The sequence below is a fragment of the Bombina bombina genome, chromosome 6, assembly GCF_027579735.1.
Source record: "Bombina bombina isolate aBomBom1 chromosome 6, aBomBom1.pri, whole genome shotgun sequence".
In the NCBI taxonomy this organism is placed as follows: Eukaryota; Metazoa; Chordata; class Amphibia; order Anura; family Bombinatoridae; genus Bombina; species Bombina bombina.
In genome coordinates, this window is record NC_069504.1 from 882014285 (window position 1) to 882038369 (window position 24085).

General features: G+C 43.8%; 1 protein-coding gene across 1 annotated transcript in view; it reads right to left on the reverse strand.

Moving 5' to 3' along the window:
* The window catches only part of ZCWPW1 (zinc finger CW-type and PWWP domain containing 1), a gene marked incomplete in the record, with an annotated part of 455090 nt that overhangs the window by 148662 nt on the left and 282343 nt on the right, over positions 1–24085 (reverse strand). Inside the window, 1 exon segment of the mRNA XM_053718378.1 lies at positions 17098–17181. Within this exon segment, the coding sequence (XP_053574353.1) occupies positions 17098–17181 (84 nt within the window).

Genomic DNA, 24085 nt, shown 5'->3' on the forward strand with positions numbered 1-24085 from the left:
GTACACGCCCTTACAGAGCCACAACTCAGGTACCAGGAGGCCCACATACAGACCAGAAATGTGATTGAAAGGAGCTTTGGCCTACTCAAAACCAGATTCAGGTGTCTAGATTTGACAGGCGGAACTTTACAGTATAACCCCAACAAAGTGTGTTCCATTGTCAATGCATGTTGTATTCTACATAACATTGCTGTAGACACACGTATATTGGGGGACATGGAACCAGAACAAGATCAGCAGCTGGTTCCTGTACCTGAGGATGTGGACAGGGGGACACTGAGGGGGAATGAAGTGAGAGACCTTGTCATCCGTCAATACTTCACCTGTAAGTTACTTGTTCATAAGTACAGTAAACCGTAACATTCACATGTATTATGATGTTTGACTGTACCTCACCAACCATTGCATGTGTATATATCATGTCTTGCAGAATTACATATTGCGGATTTCCACTGCATGTAAGTGAAACTACTACATCCCACCCCCCTTCCCTTAACCACCCTAATTACTGAAAATGTCTCATTTGTTTAATTTATGTTTATGTCACTATGATTTATTGACTATCATCAATAAGAATGAAAATGGATGTTTATACCTTATGTTCACACCTTCTGTAAATACATTATTATTTAAATATATACCCATGTGGCAATTTATATTGGATGTGATAAACCTTGATTTACATCTTAGAAGTGAATATTACTATATGTACCCTTCATACACAACTATGTGATGTGTTTTATAGGATATGAATATGTCATAAACATGATAATATTACCTTTGTTTGCCATTTCCACACAGGTCATATTATATGTTTTATCAATAGTAGTGTACTAAAACACACCTCACATGGATGTGGATGACAATTATATGGTAAATAACAGAGGACAAGATTTATGGTGAACTATAAGAATATTTATTTCTTTTTTGGCTTCTTGTATGAGGGAGCTGAGGTGGCTGTAGTGGATTTCCTTGTTCTCCTGGTTTGAGAGGATTCTTCAGTTTCTGCTGGTGTGCTGGCCACAGATGATAGGCTGGAGGCAGTGTCCTGCTGGTGTGTAAAGTGCTCAACCAACACACCCAAGAGTTGATTTTGTTCCCGCCATCTATTGTCCATCTGCATCTGCCTATCAGACAGAATTCGCATCATCTGCGACTGGTTTTGTACAATTCCATTTCATGATGCTGCCATGTCCCTCTGCAGCTCTATGCTACCCTTGAGTAACCTCTCTTGGCTCCTGTGAAACCTCTGTTGGCCTCTTTGTCTGCTCTCGCAGCTTGTTATGAGCCTCCTCTGTAGTGAAATGTATTCCTCACCCAGGGGAGAATACAGTGCATCCACAGGTTCTTCAGCAGCAGGGCTTCTAGGTGCTTGAGGTGTAGGTCCAGCTAATTCTGCTGGTGCTGGTGGGACATCCTCAGCTGCATCTGCTGGTGCGACATCCTCAGCTGCATCTGCTGGTGGGACATCCTCAGCTGCATCTGCTGGTGCTTGAGTAACTCCAGCTATATGCTCATCTGCAGACGTTGGAGCTCTCCCAAGGGAAGAGGATGGTGGAGCTCTCCCAAGGGAAGAGGATGGTGGAGCTCTCAGGGTGGATTGGTAGTCCCATTGATGAGCAGTGTGTGACCACTCAGCCTGTCCAGTTTGCACTTCTTGGGACATACCTTGTGTGTAAAATCCATGACTGCCCTGATATTGTGTTGGGGGGGGGGGGGTAAAGACATGGACCCTTTGTGGCTGACTTGGCTCCCCCTCAAGGACAAAAGAAGAATATTCCTCTGGCCAGGGGTCATATGCCAATGGTGGTGGCATCACTTCCGGGTCCTCTACTGAAGCCATCCAAACCTGCTCATGCCTGGGAGCATAATGTTCAAGTTGTTGCCTGAAGACTGGTGGTGGTGGCTGCATGCCTGTGACTGGTGGTGGTGGTGGCAGCATGCCTGTGACTGGTGGTGGTGGTGGCAGCATGCCTGTTTGCATCCTGGTGACAGGAGGTTCTGTGGAGGAGTCAAATGATGAGAGGGATTAGTACAGTCATATATATGTCCATGTGGGCATACGATGATACATGCTAGGGCCTATACTCATTCTCATGTCAAACTCTATAACATGCATGTGCACAATGTGATTTGTGATATGAGGGATTTTAATCTGCACAGTATACAAGTATGTGTTTCATACAATAGTTATGTGTACATGTCAATGATGGAAAAAATGTGTTCTTTAAGTGACACTATGGTCACACAATTTACTTTAGCCTGATGTAGGCACAGAACCTGCTTTCTGAGCTAAAAGTATTGTGATGGCTATAGTGTCCATTTACTCAAAACTCTACATGTGGCTTGTGGCCTGTGATACTCTGAGACATGTTAGTATTGCACTATTCCACCTCATATCATGAATTGCATTGTGTTAAGTAGAATTAATGTGAAATATAATTGTAGATGTTTTTGTTAGTAGGCCAAATAACATGCTCCTCATTGTGTACATGAATGTGTGACATTAAAGGATGTTATATCTCAAATACATATCATACTGGTGTGTGGGATGTTACTCACCAGCATGATGTGTTGTGGTTGCAGCCCCTGAGCCACGAGCCCCTGGAAGTCCACGGAGTGCTGTGATACTCAGGGACCTGCGTATCATCTCCTGCCAGGTGTTGCATTCTGTGTCCAGGGGTGGACCACCGCCTGTTTCCCTCTGGTGTAGGGCTGCAACAACTAATCGGTAAGATTTATCATAAAAATAGTTGTCAAAGAATCTCATTATCAATTAGGTGGTCAGCGATTAGTTGGTTAAATGCACAGCACCAGCTGCTTCAATCCGATGAACTCCTGCACATGGTATTGTGCAAACATTTTTATTCATTATTATTTTTTCTATCCGATTAATCGGATGATTAATGTCCGATTAATCGGATAGAAAAAAGATTTAAAAAAAAAATAAATTCAATTTTTTTTGCACAATCTTAGTTTCAGTAGATCATCAGATTAAAGCAGCTGGTGCTGTGCAACTGACCAACTAATCGCTGACCACCTAATTGATAATGAGATTTGTTGACAACTATTTTTATGATCAAATTTACCGATTAGTTGTTGCAGCCCTACTCTGGTGCATGGCTTCCTGCCCCATCTTCTCTTTCACCCGCCTCTTACAGTCTTCTCTGCGGGGCCACACTGTTGACGGCATCCTCTACCGCCAACCATGCCGTTTTACGCCTTCTGGCAACGCCTTTGCCCTTCTCCTGGCCAAAGAGGGCACTGTGGTTGTCCATGATGACCTGGACTAGGGCAACATTCTCATCGAATGAGAAGTTAGGACATCTCATCCTCTCATCCTCTGTGGACACCTGGCTTGCTCCCTGCAATGTCCCTGGTGTGAGTTCCTCCCTATCCTCTCCCTCCTTCCCTCTTCTGTCCCCATGTGTACCCTCTGTCCCTCTCCTTGAAATGCCTGGTCTCTGGGGCTCTCGGGCATCTCCCCTCCCATCATCCCTTCTAGCTCTCCCTCTCCCCACTCCACTTACTCCCTGACGTGGACCCCGCTGCTCCTCCTGTCCTCTACAATACTCCTCTCCCTGCCACTCCTCTCCCCTCCTCACTCTCCCTGCCACTCACACTCACTCCCAGTTCAATCACACACAATCACAACCAAACACTCAGCCTATCACACTGCAAAATTGAAAAAAAAATGTGTGAGGTGTTAGAAAAAAAAAAAAAAGTGTTGCGTATTTTGTATATCTATGTATGCAATATGTGTGCAATATGTAAAAAGATGTGTAAGTGTACAAGCTTAACCAACCAACAATGCGACCTAACTAACTCCTCTGTTTACGCCTCTCTCTCTCTACTCTGACTAATCCTCCACTCCACTGTAGTGTGCTGTAGCTCAATGAACCATCCAAACACATTGAAGAAAATGGCGGCTGCGCATGGGTTTATATATGACTTTTGAATAGCGTAATTACGTTGCGCATTTTTAGATGGAGTCGCGGGTGATTTTTACGAGTGTTAGCCTAATTTGCATAAAACTACTCTTTATTGAGACTTTACGTGAACAAAATACAGGCGTAAGTTACTTGCGACGAGTAAAATGTGTATTTGAGCACTTTTCGGAAGAACGCCAGTTTGTCCTACTTACGCCACTTTAGCATCTGACGGCACAGTATACGTAATACCCCGATGTGCGAGGTGAAACTACGGGTGGCGCGGGTTACCTTGCTTGCGCCGAAAACTACGCCGTATATCGGATCGTGCCCCTGATCTAGCCAAAAGTGTGCTAAAAGAACGTGCACCCTGAGTTGCAATAGAAATGAACAGGCATGGAAGTTATTCTAGCTTTTGTTCTATCTCAGGGGTGCTGTTCTCTCTCTTCTGATATATATATATATATACACACACACAAACACACATTTAAACATGTATATATCTCTATGTTAAAACCCCTTTGCAGCATTTTTTCCTACAATTAATATCTCATATCTTTGAGCCCTTATAACTTTTCATTGCAATTATTTTTTAATTTTATTAGATAGTATTATTATAAATGTGTAACAGTACTTTTAAAAGTATTTTTGAAGTGTTTGGTGCAACGTTTTTTTCGAGCGTAACAGTTAACTAGAGCTCTGAAGTTGAGCTATCCTGACACGCATTAAATTGAATTGCGCTTGAGTACACGCATTTACTTGCAAATTGTAATACGCATGCTACTTCTTACACCGGCACTTGTAATCTAGCCCTATATAAATATAGAAAAGTTAAAGGGACACAAAGCACCTTTTATTTTTTTTACAAGAAATTTAAATCTTGCTTGCTGCAATTGTTTTAGCCACACTCTCACCATTTGCTTTTGGAGAATACAATGCTAACCATCATCATTATCTTAGTATAACGTGTGTTGTTTTGCAGTTGTTATCTGCTGACCCAGTTAAGGAAAATATGTAGCAGGGTTAGACTTGGCAAGACCAGGATAAAAAAAAACATAATTTATGCTTACCTGATAAATTTATTTCTCTTGTAGTGTATCCAGTCCACGGATCATCCATTACTTGTGGGATATATTCCCTTCCCAACAGGAAGTTGCAAGAGGATCACCCACAGCAGAGCTGCTATATAGCTCCTCCCCTCACCTGTCATATCCAGTCATTCGACCGAAACAAGACGAGAAAGGAGAAACCATAGGGTGCAGTGGTGACTGTAGTTTAATTAAAAATTTGGACCTGCCTTAAAAGGACAGGGCGGGCCGTGGACTGGATACACTACAAGAGAAATAAATTTATCAGGTAAGCATAAATTATGTTTTCTCTTGTTAAGTATATCCAGTCCACGGATCATCCATTACCTGTGGGATACCAATACCAAAGCTTAAGTACACGGATGATGGGAGGGACAAGGCAGGAACTTAAACGGAAGGAACCACTGCCTGTAGAACCTTTCTCCCAAAAACAGCCTCCGAAGAAGCAAAAGTGTCAAATTTGTAAAATTTTGAAAAAGTGTGAAGCGAAGACCAAGTCGCAGCCTTGCAAATCTGTTCAACAGAGGCCTCATTTTTAAAGGCCCAGGTGGAAGCCACAGCTCTAGTAGAATGAGCTGTAATCCTTTCAGGGGGCTGCTGTCCAGCAGTCTCATAGGCTAAGCGTATTATGCTTCAAAGCCAAAAGGAGAGAGAGGTTGCCAAAGCTTTTTGACCTCTCCTCTGTCCAGAGTAAACGACAAACAGGGCAGATGTTTGACGAAAATCTTTAGTTGCCTGTAAGTAGAACTTCAAGGCACGGACTACGTCCAGATTATGTAAAAGACGTTCCTTCTTTGAAGAAGGATTAGGGCACAATGATGGGACAACAATCTCTTGATTGATATTCCTGTTAGAAACCACCTTAGGTAAAAACCCAGGTTTGGTACGCAGAACTACCTTGTCTGAATGAAAAATCAGATAAGGAGAATCACAATGTAAGGCAGATAACTCCGAGACTCTTCGAGCCGAGGAAATAGCCATCAAAAACAGAACTTTCCAAGATAAAAGTTTAATATCAATGGAATGAAGGGGTTCAAACGGAACTCCTTGAAGAACTTTAAGAACCAAATTTAAGCTCCACGGAGGAGCAACAGTTTTAAACACAGGCTTAATCCTAACCAAAGCCTGACAAAAAGCCTGGACGTCTGGAACTTCTGCCAGACGCTTGTGCAAAAGAATGGATAGAGCAGAGATCTGTCCTTTTAACGAACTAGCTGATAAGCCTTTTTCCAAACCCTCTTGGAGAATGGACAATATTCTAGGAATCCTAACCTTACTCCATGAGTAACTCTTGGATTCGCACCAATAAAGGTATTTACGCCATATCTTATGGTAGATTTTCCTGGTAACAGGCTTTCGTGCCTGTATTAAGGTATCAATAACTGACTCGGAGAAGCCACGCTTTGATAGAATCAAGCGTTCAATCTCCATGCAGTCAGCCGCAGAGAAATTAGATTTGGATGATTGAAAGGACCTTGTATTAGAAGGTCTTGTCTCAGAGGTAGAGTCCATGGTGGACAGGATGACATGTCCACTAGGTCTGCATACCAGGTCCTGCGTGGCCACGCAGGCGCTATCAGAATCACTGATGCTCTCTCCTGTTTGATCTTGGCAATCAGTTGAGGGAGCAGAGGAAACGGTGGAAACACATAAGCCAGGTTGAAGAACCAAGGAGCTGCTAGAGCATCTATCAGCGTCGCTCCCGGGTCCCTGGACCTGGATCCGTAACGAGGAAGCTTGGCGTTCTGGCGAGACGCCATGAGATCCAGTTCTGGTTTGCCCCAGCGATGGACCAGTTGAGCAAACACCTCCGGATGGAGTTCCCACTCCCCCGGATGAAAAGTCTGACGACTTAGAAAATCCGCCTCCCAGTTCTCCACGCCTGGGATGTGGATCGCTGATAAGTGGCAAGAGTGAGACTCTGCCCAGCGAATTATCTTTGAGACTTCTAACATCGCTAGGGAACTCCTGGTTCCCCCTTGATGGTTGATGTAAGCCACAGTCGTGATGTTGTCCGACTGAAATCTGATGAACCTCAGTGTTGCTAACTGAGGCCAAGCTAGAAGAGCATTGAATATTGCTCTTAACTCCAGAATATTTATTGGGAGGAGTTTCTCCTCCTGAGTCCACGATCCTTGAGCCTTCAGGGAGTTCCAGACTGCGCCCCAACCTAAAAGGCTGGTATCTGTTGTTACAATCGTCCAATCTGGCCTGCGAAAGGTCATACCCTTGGACAGATGGACCCGAGATAGCCACCAGAGAAGAGACTCTCTGGTTTCTTGATCCAGATTTAGTAGAGGGGACAAATCTGAGTAATCCCCATTCCACTGACGTAGCATGCATAATTGCAGCGGTCTGAGATGCAGGCGCGCAAATGGCACTATGTCCATTGCCGCTACCATTAAGCCGATTACTTCCATGCACTGAGCCACTGACGGGCGTGGGATGGAATGAAGGACACGGCAAGCATTTAGAAGTTTTGCTAACCTGGACTCCGTCAGGTAAATTTTCATCTCTACAGAATCTATCAGAGTCCCTAGGAAGGAGACTCTTGTGCTTGGGGACAGAGAACTCTTTTCCACGTTCACTTTCCACCCGTGCGTCCTCAGAAAGGTCAGAACTATCTCTGTATGGGACTTGGCAATTTGAAAGCTTGACGCCTGTATCAGGATGTCGTCTAGATAAGGAGCCACCGCTATGCCTCGCGGTCTTAGAACCGCCAAAAGTGAGCCCAGAACCTTTGTAAAAATTCTTGGGGCTGTGGCCAACCCGAAGGGAAGAGCTACAAACTGGTAATGCCTGTCTAGAAAGGCAAACCTTAGAAACTGATGATGATCTTTGTGAATCGGTATGTGAAGGTAGGCATCCTTTAAATCCACTGTGGTCATGTACTGACCCTCTTGGATCATTGGTAGGATGGTCCGAATAGTTTCCATTTTGAACGATGGAACTCTGAGGAATTTGTTTAAGATCTTTAGATCCAAGATTGGTCTGAAGGTTCCTTCTTTCTTTGGAACCACAAACAGATTTGAATAAAAACCCTGTCTTTGTTCCGTCCGCGGAACTGGATGGATCACTCCCATTACTAGGAGGTTTTGAACACAGCTTAGGAATGCCTCTTTCTTTATCTGGTTTTCTGATAACCTTGAAAGATGAAATCTCCCTTAAGGAGGAGAAGCCTTGAAGTCCAGAAGATATCCCTGAGATATGATCTCCAACGCCCAGGGATCCTGGACATCTCTTGCCCACGCCTGGGCGAAGAGAGAAAGTCTGCCCCCCACTAGATCCGTTTCCGGATAGGGGGCCGTTCCTTCATGCTGTCTTGGGGGCAGCAGCAGGTTTTCTGGCCTGCTTGCCCTTGTTCCAGGACTGGTTAGGTTTCCAGGCCTGTCTGGAATGAGCAACAGTTCCTTCCTGTTTTGGAGCGGAGGAAGTTGATGCTGCTCCTGCCTTGAAAGGCACGAAAATTAGACTGTTTGGCCCTGTCCTGAGGAAAGGTATGACCCTTACCTCCAGTAATGTCAGCAATAATTTCCTTCAAGCCGGGCCCGAATAAGGTCTGCCCCTTGAAAGGAAGTAATTTAGATTTAGAAGTCACGTCAGCTGACCAGGATTTAAGCCATAGCGCCCTCCGCGCCTGGATGGCGAATCCGGAATTCTTAGCCGTTAGTTTAGTCAAATGTACAATGGCATCAGAAACAAATGAGTTAGCTAGCTTAAGTGATTTAAGCTTGTCCATAATTTCATCCAATGGAGCTGTGTGAATGGCCTCTTCCAGAGACTCAAACCAGAATGCCGCAGCAGCAGTGACAGGCGCAATGCATGCAAGGGGCTGCAGGATAAAACCTTGTTGAACAAACATTTTCTTAAGGTAACCTTCTAATTTTTTATCCATTGGATCCGAAAAAGCACAACTGTCCTCAACTGGGATAGTGGTCCGCTTTGCTAAAGTAGAAACTGCTCCCTCCACCTTAGGGACCGTTTGCCATAACTCCTGTGTAGTGGCGTCTATTGGGAAAAAATTTTCTAAATATAGGAGGGGAAAAGGGCACACCAGGTCTATCCCACTCCTTGCTAATAATTTCTGTAAGCCTTTTAGGTATAGGAAAAACATCAGTACACACCGGCACCGCATAATATCTATCCAGCCTACACAATTTCTCTGGAATTGCAACTGTGCTACAGTCGTTCAGAGCAGCTAAAACCTCCCCCAGCAATACACAGAGGTTCTCAAGCTTAAATTTAAAATTAGAGATCTCGGTTTCCCCGGATCAGATCCGTCACCTACAGAATGAAGCTCTCCGTCCTCATGTTCTGCAAACTGTGACGCAGTATCAGACATGGCTCTTACAGCACCTGCGCACTCTGCATCTCTCCTAATCCCAGAGCTATCGCGCTTGCCTCTCAATTCCGGCAATCTAGATAATACTTCTGACAGGGTATTATTCATGATTGTAGCCATGTCCTGTAAAGTAATTGCTATGGGCGTCCCTGATGTACTTGGCGCCATATTAGCGTGCACCCCCTGAGCGGGAGGCGAATGTACTGACACGTGAGGAGAGTTAGTCGGCATAACTTCCCCCTCGTCGTCTGGTGATAATTCTTTTATAGATAAAGACTGATCTTTATTATTTAAAGTGAAATCAATACATTTAGTACACATATTCCTATGGGGCTCCACACTGGCTTTCAAACATAATGAACAAGTAGATTCATCTATGTCAGACATGTTTAAACAGACTAGCAATAAGACTAGCAAGCTTGAAAAACACTTTACAACAAGTTTACAAGCAATATAAAAAACGCTACTGCGCCTTTAAGAAGCACAAAACCTGTCCCAAGTTGAAATAACAGTGAACCAAAGCAGTTATACCAACCAAATTTTCACAGTGTATGTAATAAGTTAGCAGAGCATTGCACCCACTTGCAAATGGATGATTAACCCCTTTATACCCAAAACAGACTAACAATAGAAAAAAACGTTTTTTAAAACAGTCACACACGCTGCCACAGCTCTACTGTGACTTTTTACCTCCCTCAATATGACTTTGAAGCCTTTTGAGCCCTCTAGAGAAGTCCTGGATCATGCAGGAAGAAGCAGGAAGTCTGAGTCTGAATGTTTACTGCGCAAAAAAGCGCTAAAATAGGCCCCTCCCACTCATATTACAACAGTGGGAAGCCTCAGTTAACTGTTTCTATGCAGAAATTAAGCCAGCCATGTGGAAAAATTATGCCCCAATAAGTTTTATCACCAAATGTACGTTAAAAAACGATTAAACATGCCAGCAAACGTTTTAAAACACATTTTTTTGAGAGTATATATCTCTATTAATAAGCCTGATACCAGTCGCTTTCACTGCATTTAAGGCTTTACTTACATCTTTATTAATAAGCCTGATACCAGTCGCTTTCACTGCATTTAAGGCTTTACTTACATTACTTCGGTATCAGCAGCATTTTCTTAGTCAATTCCATTCCTTAGAAAAATATATTACTGCACATACCTTAGCATATATCTCTATCAATCAGCCTGGTACCAGTCGCTTTCACTGTATTTAAGGCTTTACTTACATTACTTCGGTATCAGCAGCATTTTCTTAGTCAATTCCATTCCTTAGAAAAATATTTTACTGCACATACCTTATTTGCAGGAAAACCTGCATGCCATTCCCCCTCTGAAGTACCTCACTCCTCAGAATGTGTGAGAACAGCAAGTGGATCTTAGTTACTTCTGCTAAGATCATAGAAAACGCAGGCAGATTCTTCTTCCAAATACTGCCTGAGAAAAAACAGCACACTCCAGTGCCATTTAAAAATAACAAACTTTTGATTGAAGAAATAAACTAAGTATAAACACCACAGTCCTCTCACGACCTCCATCTAAGTTGAGGGTTGCAAGAGAATGACTGGATATGACAGGGGAGGGGAGGAGCTATATAGCAGCTCTGCTGTGGGTGATCCTCTTGCAACTTCCTGTTGGGAAGGGAATATATCCCACAAGTAATGGATGATCCGTGGATTGGATACACTTAACAAGAGAAATCACAATTTTCAGAGCTAGCTAAAATCTACTTTGCCCATTTAAAAAAATAAGAACTTTCACTTAAAAGGATATTGAACAGTGCTCCTTTGGTAAAAACAAATACAGTAAATCAAAGTAAACATAAAAGAAACATTGTGTAAAAAATAAACAACTTATTTGTAAAATCAGTGCTTAGAAGTTCTTACTTGAACCACTGTCCTGCCCTCAGTGTCATAAGAGAGCTGACGTCTTGACAACTTAGGTTACATTCTGACAGATCTGAGCAAATTCGACTACTTATCTAGTCTATTCACTTCATAGTAAACCATCTCATGTTACTCTAGTAGTAGTAGTATCAGGCTAGATAAACCTTCCTGCAAAGGCCAGAGACTTTATACTGTAATGGACACTGCTAAAACAGGAGGGTAAAAAGAGAGGCGGACCCTATTCTGAGGGCACCACAGCCTGCAAAACCTTTCTCCCAAAAGCTGCTTCAGCCAAAGCAAAAACGTCAAATTTGTAAAATTTTGAAAAGGTATGTAAGGAGGACCAGGTAGCCGCCCTACAAATCTGCTCCATAGAGGACTCATTCTTGAAGGCCCAAGATGAAGCCACAGCTCTAGTTGAATGAGTCGTAATCCTCTGAGGAGGCTTATGACCCGCTGTTTCATATGCTAAGCGAATAATGCTCCTCAACCAGAAAGATAGGGAAGTGGAAGAAGCCTTCTGCCCTCTACACTTCCCAGAATAGACAATAAACAATGACGAAGTCTTTCTAAAATTCTTTGTAGCCTAAAGATAGAATTTCAAAGCCCGAACCACATCCAAATTATGAACTAATCGTTCCTTCGAAGAATATGGATTGGGACGCAAGGAAGGAGCCACAATCTCCTGATTGATGTTGCGATCAGACACAACCTTAGGGAGAAAACCCAACGCGAAGAACAGCCTCATCAGCATGAAAAATTAGGTAAGGAGGCTCACATTGCAAGGCCGCCATCTCAAGAGACTCTGCGTGCCGAAGCAGTAGCCAGTAGAAAAAGAACCTTCCAAGACAGTAATTTAATGTCAACCAAATGCATAGGCTCAAACGGAGCCCTCTGCAAAACCTTAAGAACCAGATTTAAACTCCAAGGAGGAGCGGTAGGTCTAAATACAGGCCTGATTCTAGACAGAGCCTGAACAAAAGATTGTATATCAGGAAGCTCAGCGAGCCTCTTGTGCAATAACACAGATAAAGCTGAAATCTGTCCCTTTAAGGAACTAGCCGCAAGTCCCTTCTCCAAACCATCTTGGAGAAAAGAAAGAATCCTGGACACCTTGATCTTATGTCAGGGGAATCCACGCTCTTCACACCAGAATAAGTAGGTCCTCCACACCTTATGATAGATGTGATGAGTGACCGGCTTTCTAGCTTGAATGAGAGTATCAATCACCCTCTAAGAAAAACCTCTCTTGGCTAGTACTAATCTCCACGCAGTCAGCCTCAGAGAATCTAGATTCTGATAAACAAAAGGACCCTGTTCCTGCAGATCTCTGCGACAGGGTAACCTCCATGGAGGAGATTAGGACATACCCACCAGGTCCGCGAACCACATCCTTCGCGGCCACGATGGAGCAATTAGAATAGCCGAAGCTTGCTCTTGCTTAATGCAGGCCACTATCCGAGGTAGAAGTGGTAACGGTGGAAAAATATAAACTAGGTTGAACCTCCAAGGCACTGATAATGCATCTATCAGCTCTGCCTAGGGATCCCTGGACCGCGACCCGTATCTGGGTAGCTTGGTATTGAGTCGGGACGCCATGAGATCTATCTCCGGCGTCCCCCATCTGTTGCAAATCTCCGCAAACACCTCGGGATGGAGAGACCATTCCTCCGGATGAAAGGATTGTCTGCTGAGGAAATCCGCTTCCCAGTTGTCCACACCACGGAATGTGGATTGCTGACAGTGAGCAGTTGTGGGCCTCCGCCCATTCCAGAATCAGAGATACTTCCCTCATTGCTAGGGAGCTCCTCGTTCCCCCCTGATGGTTGATGTAAGCCACCAAGGTTATGTTGTCTGACTGGAATCTGATAAACTGGGACGAACCCAGAAGAGGCCAAGCATTCAGAGCGGTGAATATCGCTCAAAGTTTCAAAATGTTGATGGGGAGGAGAGATTCCTCTCAAGTCCACAGGCCCTGTGCCTTCCTGGCACCCCAAACAGCTCCCCATCCTGACAGACTTGCATCCGTAGTCACAATCTCCCAGGATGGTCTCAAGAAGGATGTCCCTTGGGAAAGGTGATCTGGACAGAGCCACCAAGAGAGCGATTCTCTCGACCGTTGTCCAGAGAAATCTGTTGTGACAGATCCGAGTGGTCGCCCTTCCATTGCCTCAGCATGCACAGCTGAAGAGGTCTGAGATGGAACCTGGCCTCCACAAAGAGAGATAAACTGCCCCCAATACGATCCAGTCACGGATCGGGGGCTGCCCCTTCATGCCGATTTTGACTTGGCGGGCTTCTTGTTCTGCTTGGATTTGTCCCAAGATTGAGATGGTTTCCAAGTTCCCTTGGACTGATCAGGTTTCGCGGAGGGCTGCTGGCGTTGGGACTTATCCGAACAAAAGGGATGAAAATTAGGACCCTGTCCTTTAGCTTTATTCTTCTTATCCTGCGGTAAAAAGGCACCCTTGATCCCAGTGACCATGGATATGATAGAGTCCAGTCCTGGAACAAAAAGAACCTTCTCCTTAAATGGAAGGGAAAGTAATCTAGATTTTGAAGTCATGTCAGCAGACCAAGACTTCAACCATAGAGCCCTACGGGCTAGAACATAAAAGCCTGATGTCTTGGCATTCAAGCGGATAATCTGCATAGTTGCATCACAAATAAACAAATTAGCTACCCTCAAGGCCTTAATTCTTTCCTGGATTTCATCAAGGGGAGTTTTCACCTCGATCATCTTTGACAGAGTCACACCAATAGGTAGCAGCTACAGCCCCCGCAGCAACCGCTGCTGCAGGCTGAAATAAAAATCCTGTGTGCTGAAACATTTTTCTTAGAGTTTCTAGTTTCTTATCCATGGGCTCCTTAAACAACAAACTATCCTCAAGCGAGATAGCGAGATAGTGGTGCGCTTAGCAAGCGTGGAGATAGCTCCATCCACCTAAGGGACAGACCCCCACAACTTGGGAGTCAGGAACCGGGAACAATTTCTTAAAAGAAGGAGAAAAAGAGGATCCAAGTCTTTCCCATTCATTCTTAATAATATTTGCCATCTTTACGGGAACCTAGAAAGTTTGTGGCACCACATTGTCCTCATAAACATTATCAAGCTTAGGAATAGAAGGTTCCTCTGTTAACTTAGATTTCGGAACCTCTAACGTAGCCAACACTTCCTTTAACAGAAAGCATAAGTGCTCTATCCCAAATCTAAAGTCTGGTTCCTCCGCAGCCAGAGGCTTAGAGGCCGCCGATTCCGACCCAGAAAGAGCCTCCTCTGAAGTATCAGAGGCGTCTTAATCAGCGGATAATCTAGTATCAGATAAATCCAACAAGTTGGTAGATGACCCCTGGGAAGGATAGCAGTATTTAACCTTTCACTTGCACTTAGCAGGGCGAGGTAAAGCACTAAAGGCCACAGAAACTGCCATTTGCAAATGTTCAGAAAAGTCTGGCGGTAAGAGGGCCCCTCCTGAAGGAGAATTAGTAGTGCAATGGGGAGCTGCATGTGTAATAGGAGATGATTGCAGGGAACGCACCACGCAGGATGAAAACCCCTCAGAGGTGGACGGCTCAGTAGTACTAAACATCTTGCTCTTTTTGGATATAACTACTTTATTAAGGCATGTGGAACATAACTGAGCAGGCGGATATACCGTAGCCTCCTCACAATAAAAACAGGTATTAGATTTAGTTAAAGAGTGAGTACCCTCTAAGGCATCAGAGTCCTCTATAGCTTGCGCTTTTAAGATGGACTACAGAAAATAAAATGGCACCTTTATACCCCCAATGGCCGGGGCACTCACCACCTCCTATGACCCAGGCCCCACAGAGAAACCGCTTTGTCTCATGTAAACCGCACGGACAGGAAAGAGGAAGTTAATGAGGCCACACCCAGTCACATGGAGTGCCATGCAGGACCACCCCTGCTGCAGAAAGAAAAGCGTGCCAAACTGACAGGCTGCGCAGTTATCCAAAACGAAAGTAAAAACCTGAATGTTCCCACATCTGCCAGAGCTTCATCTCACACATGTCGCAGCATAAAACATAATAAAGCAATTCATGTATAAATCCCCCCTGTTCAATAATCTCCTTCCGGAGATATTAACCCTTGATTCCATACAGATAAAGGAGTCACACTGTGACCCTGTCTTCTTACGTTATCATATAAATTAAAATGAAACAATCTTACCGGAATCGTCACCATGGAAAAGACACACAGCCTCTCAAGTTTGACAGTCTTGTAGCATCGCACCTGACATGGACTTGAGTGATAGAAGAAGGCAGTGAAACTCGTCAACACTGATTGCTTAGGAGTTCTTAATACGAGTCTGGATTATTTCGCAAAAAGACTTTCCCTGCATCTCCAGACCCTAACCTTCGTCAATGCTCTCACTGAGAGGCTGACAAGACTACTTAAAACTCCAGTCCCATAGTGAAGAGTACTACCCTCCATAAGAGACTACTCCAAATCTTCTGACACTTCTCTGCCATCCTCCTGTGACGAAAGGCAAAGAATGACTGGGGGATGAGGGGAGTGGGGGAGGTAATTAAGCCTTTGGCTGGGGTGTCTTTGCCTCCTCCTGGTGGCCAGGTTCTGTATTCCCACAAGTAAGGAATTAAGCCGTGGACTCATATTAATAATGGAAACATAATAAAGCAAATTATGCATAAATCCCCCCTGTTCCATAATTCCCTTCCGGAGATATTAACCTTTGATTCCATACAGATAAAGGAGTCACACTGTGACCCTGTCTTCTTACTTTATCATATGAGTATAAAATGAAACGATCTTACCGGAATCACCGCCGTGGAACAGACATACAGCCTCTCAAGTTTGACAGTCTTGTAGCATCGCACCTGACATGGACTTGAGTGATAGAAGCAGGCAGTAAAACTAGTCAATACTGATTGCTTAGGAGCTGTTAATACGAGTCTGGATTGTTTCGCAGAAAGACTCTCCCTGCATATCCAGACCCTAACATTTGTCAATGCTCTCACTGAGAGGCTGACAAGACTACTTAAAACTCCTGTCCCATACCAAAGAGTACTACTCCAAATCTTCCGACACTTCGCTGCCATCCTCCTGTGATGAAAGGCAAAGAATGACTGGGGGATGAGGGGAGTGGGGGAGGTATTTAAGTCTTTGGCTGGGGTGTCTTTGCCTCCTCCTGGTGGCCGGGTTCTATATTCCCACAAGTAAGGAATGAAGCCGTGGACTCTCCTCATATTAAGATGGAAATATGAATTCCAAACCAATTAGAAGGCCCTAGGCTTGCCATTATTAATAGCAACAGAGCGGATGCATAGTGACACTAAAGTTGAAACAGAACTGCTCTGAAGGCAGATACAGAGGCATCAACCTAAAACTATAACTATAGGGAGAAAAGGATCCTGGTAAAGCCAAACTGGAGAAAGGGAAAATAGATTATTTTGTTTTTCAAATGATTTCTAATCTTCATTTGTCCAACAGACTTGAATATGCTATCTAGTGATGTTAGAATCCCAGAGTTCTAAAAAAATGTTTTAAACAAATTCCACAAAACCACTTGTTCCTTTTCTGCTGAAGTGGGTCAAATGAAAATGGCTGTTTCCAATGGAAAGTTCAATAGGTCAACTATAAGGTGTATTTTTCTAATTTAGCATAAAGTTTATGGGTCTGCAAATGAGAACGCACTTGTCGTACAAGTGATCTAAGCAGTTACATAATATATTTATGACAAAATGTTAGAAAGTAACACGAGAGTTGCAAAAGATAAAGATCAGAACAATCTCCTCAAAATGCAGTATTAAGTCTGAAAAGCAGTTTTCTATTTTCTCAACACCCTTTTAAAATTTATATTTAAACTTACCTTAATGCCCATAGTGAGAGCAGACTGAGCCATCTTTACACTTAATTCCAATTTTTGTCTCACTGCATGATTCTTCACTTTATTCTGCAAAGTAAAAAGAAAAAAAATGACAAAACTAGTGTCTAAAGAAAAGATGCTATGCTTCCTGGCATTGAATAAGAGTCACCTGCATAGAAAAAAACCAATAGCTACCAGTTGCAGCTTGTATTCAATTAAAGGACCATTAATTACTGTAACATTGTCTAATCCACAAATGCACAAGGCAAGGCAATACCCCTTTCTCTGAATGTCAAATGAGCAGCAAATTTTTTCAAAGTTCAAAATTTACTTACGTGTCCTACCTCTTGTATCATGTGACAGCCATCAGCCAATTACAAAATGCATTTATGCACTGTATATACTGTGAAGTCTTGCACATGCTCAGTGGGAGATAGTGCCTCAGAAAGTGTGAATATAAAATTATTCTACACATTTTTTTAATGGTAGCGTGCTCCATAGCTTCTGTTAACAGATGTACAAAGGGACTCAGGCCTGTACAGGAAGTGGGCATGTGCTAAAAACCGCACACAGAACAGCCACTATCACCTAGATTACAAGTTTTGCGTTGCAGTTTTAACGCTGAAAAAATGTCCATTTCAGCGTAAAAAATGGAATGCAGCCATTACGAGTCTTGTCGGTATAGCTGTACCGCAAGCATTTTAGTCTGTAACGCAACGTCAGTCCCGCACTCAAAAAAAAACAAAATTTATGTTTACCTGATAAATTTATTTCTCTTGTGGTGTATCCAGTCCACAGGTTCATCCATTACTTGTGGGATATTCTCCTTCCCAACAGGAAGCTGCAAGAGGACACCCACAGCAGAGCTGTCTATATAGCTCCTCCCCTAACTGCCACCCCCAGTCATTCGACCGAAGACAAGCAAGAAAAAAAGGAGAAACTATAGGGTGCAGTGGTGACTGTAGTTTAAAAAAAAAAACAACAAAAAAACACCTGCCTTAAAATGACAGGGCGGGCCGTGGACTGGATACACCACAAGAGAAATAAATTTATCAGGTAAGCATAAATTTTGTTTTTTTTGAGTGAACTATGATTACGGGTTCATCCTGAAACGCATCAGTGACGTAAGCAGGGCCGAAGTTGTAGCTCTATGTGTTTTACTTGGCAAGTTCACTTGCGAGTGGTTTGTTTGTTTGTTTCATTTTAAGATTGCTGAAATAAAGTATCCTTTTACCCACTACACTGGAGCCGGACTGGGTGCTTTTACTATATTTAAGCATAAATTTGGTTTTCTCTTGTAAAGGTGTATCCAGTCCACGGGTTCATCCATTACTTGTGGGATACCAATACCAAAGCTTTAGGACACGGATGAAGGGAGGGACAAGGCAGGAACTTAAACGGAAGGCACCACTGCCTGTAAGACCTTTCTCCCAAAAATAGCCTCCGAAGAAGCAAAATTATCAAATTTATAGAATTTAGAAAAGGTATGAAGCGAAGACCAAGTCGCCGCCTTACAAATCTGTTCAACAGAGGCCTCATGTTTAAAAGCCCATGTGGAAGCTACTGCTCTAGTAGAATGAGCTGTAATTCTTTCAGGAGGCTGCTGGCCAGCAGTCTCATAAGCTAAGCGTATTATACTTCTTAGCCAAAAAGAAAGAGAAGTTGCCGAAGCCTTTTGGCCTCTCCTCTGTCAAGAGTAGACAACAAACAAAGCAGATGTTTGACGAAAATCCTTCGTAGCTTGTAAATAAAATTTTAAAGCACGAACCACATCAAGATTGTGTAATAGACGTTCCTTCTTTGAAGAAGGATTAGGACATAGTGAAGGAACAACAATCTCCTGATTGATATTCTTATTAGATACCACCTTAGGAAGAAACCCAGGTTTGGTACGTAACACTACCTTATCTGCATGGAAAATCAGATAAGGGGAATCACATTGTAAAGCAGATAACTCCGAAACTCTTCGAGCCGAGGAGATAGCTACTAAAAACAGAACTTTCCAAGATAAAAGCTTAATATCTATGGAATGCAAAGGTTCAAACGGAACCCCTTGAAGAACTTTAAGAACTAAATTTAAACTCCATGGCGGAGCAACAGGTTTAAACACAGGCTTGATTCTAACTAAAGCCTGACAAAACGCCTGAACGTCTGGAACCTCAGCCAGACGTTTGTGCAAAAGAATAGACAGAGCAGGAATCTGTCCCTTTAAGGAACTAGCTGACAAACCCTTCTCCAATCCTTCTTGGAGAAAAGATAATATCCTAGGAATCCTGACCTTACTCCATGAGTAACCCTTGGATTCACACCAATGAAGATATTTACACCATATCTTATGATAGATTTTCCTGGTGACAGGCTTTCGAGCCTGAATTAAGGTATCAATGACCGATTCGGACAAAAAAAACACGCTTTGATAGAATCAAGCGTTCAATCTCCAAGCAGTCAGACGTAGAGAAATTAGATTTGGATGTTTGAAGGGACCTTGAAGTAGAAGGTCCTGCCTTAGCGGCAGAGTCCATGGTGGAAAGGATGACATGTCCAACAGATCTGCATACCAAGTCCTGCGTGGCCACGCAGGCGCTATCAAGATCACCGAAGCTCCCTCCTGCTTGATCTTGGCAATCAGACGAGGGAGCAGAGGAAACGGTGGAAACACATAAGCCAGGCTGAAGGACCAGGGCGCTGCTAGAGCATCTATCAGAGCTGCCTTGGGAACCCTGGACCTGGACCCGTAACAAGGAAGCTTGGCGTTCTGACGAGACGCCATGAGACCCAGTTCTGGTTTGCCCCAAAGTTGGATCAACTGGGCAAATACCTCCGGATGGAGCTCCCACTCCCCTGGATGAAAAGTCTGACGACTTAGAAAATCCGCCTCCCAGTTCTCTACTCCTGGGATATGGATAGCTGAGAGATGGCAAGAGTGAACCTCTGCCCATAGAATTATCTTTGAAACCTCCAACATTGCCAGGGGGCTCCTTGTTCCCCCTGATGGTTGATATAGGCTACAGTCGTGATGTTGTCAGACTGAAATCTGATGAACCTGACCGCAGCTAGCTGAGGCCAAGCCTGAAGAGCATTGAATATCGCTCTTAGTTCCAGAATGTTTATCGGAAGGAGGGCCTCCTCCTGAGTCCACGAACCCTGAGACTTCAGGGAGTTCCAGACTGCACCCCAGCCCAGAAGGCTGGCATCTGTCATTACTATAGTCCATTCTGGCCTGAGTAAACTCATTCCCTTGGACAGATGGACCCGAGATAGCCACCAGAGAAGAGAATCCCTGGTCTCTTGATCCAGATTTAGTAGAGGGGACAAATCTGTGTAATCCCCATTCCACTGATTGAGCATGCAAAGTTGCATTGGTCTGAGATGTAGGCGGGCAAACGGAACAATGTCCATTGCCGCTACCATTAATCCGATTACCTCCATACACTGAGCCACTGACGGACGAGAAATGGAATAAAGAGCACGGCAGGAAGTTAGAAGTTTTGACAACCTGACCTCTGTCAGATAAATCTTCATTTCTACTGAATCTATCAGAGTTCCTAGGAAGGAAACTCTTGTGAGAGGGGAGAGAGAACTCTTTCCTTCGTTCACCTTCCACCCGTGAGACCTTAGGAATGCCAGAACAATGTCCGTATGGGACCTGGCGATTTGAAAAGTTGACGCCTGTATCAGGATGTCGTCTAGGTAAGGGGCTACTGCTATACCCCGCGGTCTTAGAACCGCCAGAAGGGACCCTAGAACCTTCGTAAAGATTCTTGGTGCCGTGGCTAACCCAAAGGGAAGAGCCACAAACTGGTAATGCCTGTCTAGGAAGGCGAACCTGAGAAACTGATGATCCCTGTGTATTGGAATATGTAGATAAGCATCCTTTAAATCCATGGTAGTCATATATTGACCCTCCTGGATCATAGGTAGGATGGTTCGAATAGTCTCCATCTTGAAGGATGGGACCCTGAGAAATTTGTTTAGGATCTTGAGATCCAAGATTGGTCTGAAAGTTCCCTCTTTCTTGGGAACTATAAACAGATTTGAATAAAAGCCCTGCCCCTGTTCCTCCTTTGGAACTGGGTGGATCACTCCCATAACTAGTAGGTCTTGAACGCAATGTAAGAATGCCTCTCTCTTTATCTGGTTTGCAGATAATTGTGAGAGATGAAATCTCCCCTTTGGAGATGAAACTTTGAAATCCAGAAGATATCCCTGGGAAACAATCTCCAGAGCCCAGGGATCCTGGACGTCTCTTGCCCAAGCCTGGGTGAAGAGAGAAAGTCTGCCCCCCACTAGATCCGGGCCCGGATCGGGGGCTACTCCTTCATGCTGTCTTAGAGGCAGCAGCAGGCTTTTTGGCCTGTTTCCCCTTGTTCCAAGCCTGGTTAGGTCTCCAGACTAGCTTGGACTGGGCAAAATTTCCCTCTTGTTTTGTAGAAGAGGAAGATGAAGCTGCGCCAGTCTTGAAGTTTCGAAAGGAACGAAAATTAGTCTGTTTGGTCCTTAACTTGTTGGACCTATCCTGGGGAAGGGCGTGGCCTTTTCCTCCAGTAATATCAGAAATGATCTCCTTCAGTCCAGGCCCAAATAGGGTCTGCCCTTTGAAGGGGATATTGAGAAGTTTAGACTTTGAAGTGACATCAGCTGACAAGGATTTAAGCCATAGCGCCCTACGTGCATGAATGGCAAAACCTGAATTTTTAGCCGTTAGCTTGGTTAAATGAACAACGGCGTCAGAAATAAATGAATTGGCTAACTTAAGAGCTTTAAGCCTGTCAAGGATATCATTCAACGGGGTCTCTACCTGTAAAGCCTCCTCCAGAGACTCGAACCAGAAAGCCGCTGCAGCAGTGACTGGGGCAATGCATGCAAGAGGCTGGAGAATAAAACCTTGTTGTATAAAGATTTTCTTAAGGAAACCCTCTAATTTCTTATCCATAGGATCTAGGAAAGCACAACTGTCCTCGACAGGAATAGTTGTACGCTTAGCTAGGGTAGAGACTGCTCCCTCCACCTTAGGGACCGTCTGCCACAAGTCCAGTGTAGCGGCATCTATAGGAAACATTTTCTTAAAAGCAGGAGGGGGAGAGAACGGCACACCTGGTCTATCCCATTCCTTAGTAATAATTTCTGAAAACCTCTTAGGGATTGGAAAAACATCAGTGTAAACAGGCACTGCAAAGTATTTATCCATTTTACACAATTTCTCTGGGACTACAATGGTGTCACAGTCATCCAGAGTCGCTAAAACCTCCCTGAGCAACACGCGGAGGTGTTCAAGCTTAAATTTAAATGCTGTCATTTCAGAGTCAGACTGAAGTAACGCCTTCCCTGAATCAGAGAAGTCACCCACAGATAGAAGCTCTCCTGCTTCAACTTCTGCACATTGTGAGGGTATATCAGACATAGCTACTAAAGCGTCAGAAGCTCTGTATTTGTTCTAGCCACAGAGCTGTCTCGCTTTCCTTGTAACCCTGGCAGTTTGGACAATACCTCAGTGAGGGTATGATTCATAACTGCCGCCATGTCTTGTAAAGTAAACACATTGGACGTGCTAGATGTACTTGGCGTCCCTTGAGCAGGAGTTATAGGTTCTGACACGTGGGGAGAGCTAGATGGCATAACCTCCCTTTTGTCAGTCTCAGAAACCTCAGGTGATAAATCTTTAAAAGCCATAATATGGTCTTTATAACTTATAGAAAGGTCAGTGCATTTGGTACACATTCTAAGAGGGGGTTCCACAATGGCTTCTAAACATAATGAACAAGGAGTTTCCTCTATGTCAGACATGTTTAACAGACTAGTAATGAGACCAGCAAGCTTGGAAAACACTTTAATAAATGTGAAAAAAGCAATAATAAAAAACGGTACTGTGCCTTTAAGAGAAAAAAACTACCACATAAACTGCAAAACAGTGAAAAAAGTAGTAAACTCTACGAATTTTTTACAGTGTGTATAAGGGACTAAAGCAGCATTGCACCCACTTGCAAATGGATGATTAACCCCTCAGGCCCAAAAACAAATTAGAAAAACTTAAAACCTGTTAAACAGTCAAACACACTGCCACAGCCCTGCTGTGGCTCCTACCTGCCCTTAAAAACGATTTTTGCAGGAACAAAACCCTCTATAGAGGTCCTATAAGCCAGAGGACTCCTTCAGGGAAGCTGGATGTCTCAGACTGAAAATGAAAATAAGCCCCTCCCACCATGCACTCAAAGTCAGAGGGCCTTAAAAAAGTACTCCTAGGAGTAATCTAACAAGCCATGTGGAAATTAGGCCCCAAATAAAGATTTATCACCCTCAGAGAAAAACAAAATTTATGCTTACCTGATAAATGTATTTCTCTTGTGGTGTATCCAGTCCACGGATCATCCATTACTTGTGGGATATTCTCCTTCCCAACAGGAAGCTGCAAGAGGATCACCCACAGCAGAGCTGTCTATATAGCTCCTCCCCTAACTGCCACCTACCAGTCATTCGACCTAAGACAAGCAAGAGAAAGGAGAAACTATAGGGTGCAGTGGTGACTGTAGTTTAAAAATAAAAAACACCTGCCTTAAAATGACAGGGCGGGCCGTGGACTGGATACACCACAAGAGAAATAAATTTATCAGGTAAGCATAAATTTTGTTTTCTCTTGTACGGTGTATCCAGTCCACGGATCATCCATTACTTGTGGGATACCAATACCAAAGCTATAGGACACGGATGAAGGGAGGGACAAGGCAGACGCTTAAACGGAAGGCACCACTGCCTGTAAGACCTTTCTCCCAAAAATAGCCTCCGAAGAAGCAAAAGTATCAAATTTATAGAATTTAGAAAAAGTATGAAGCGAAGACCAAGTCGCCGCCTTACAAATCTGTACAACAGAAGCCTCATTCTTAAAAGCCCATGTGGAAGCTACCGCTCTAGTAGAATGAGCTGTAATTCTTTCAGGAGGCTGCTGGACGGCAGTCTCATAAGCTAAGCGGATTATACTTCTTAGCCAAAAAGATAG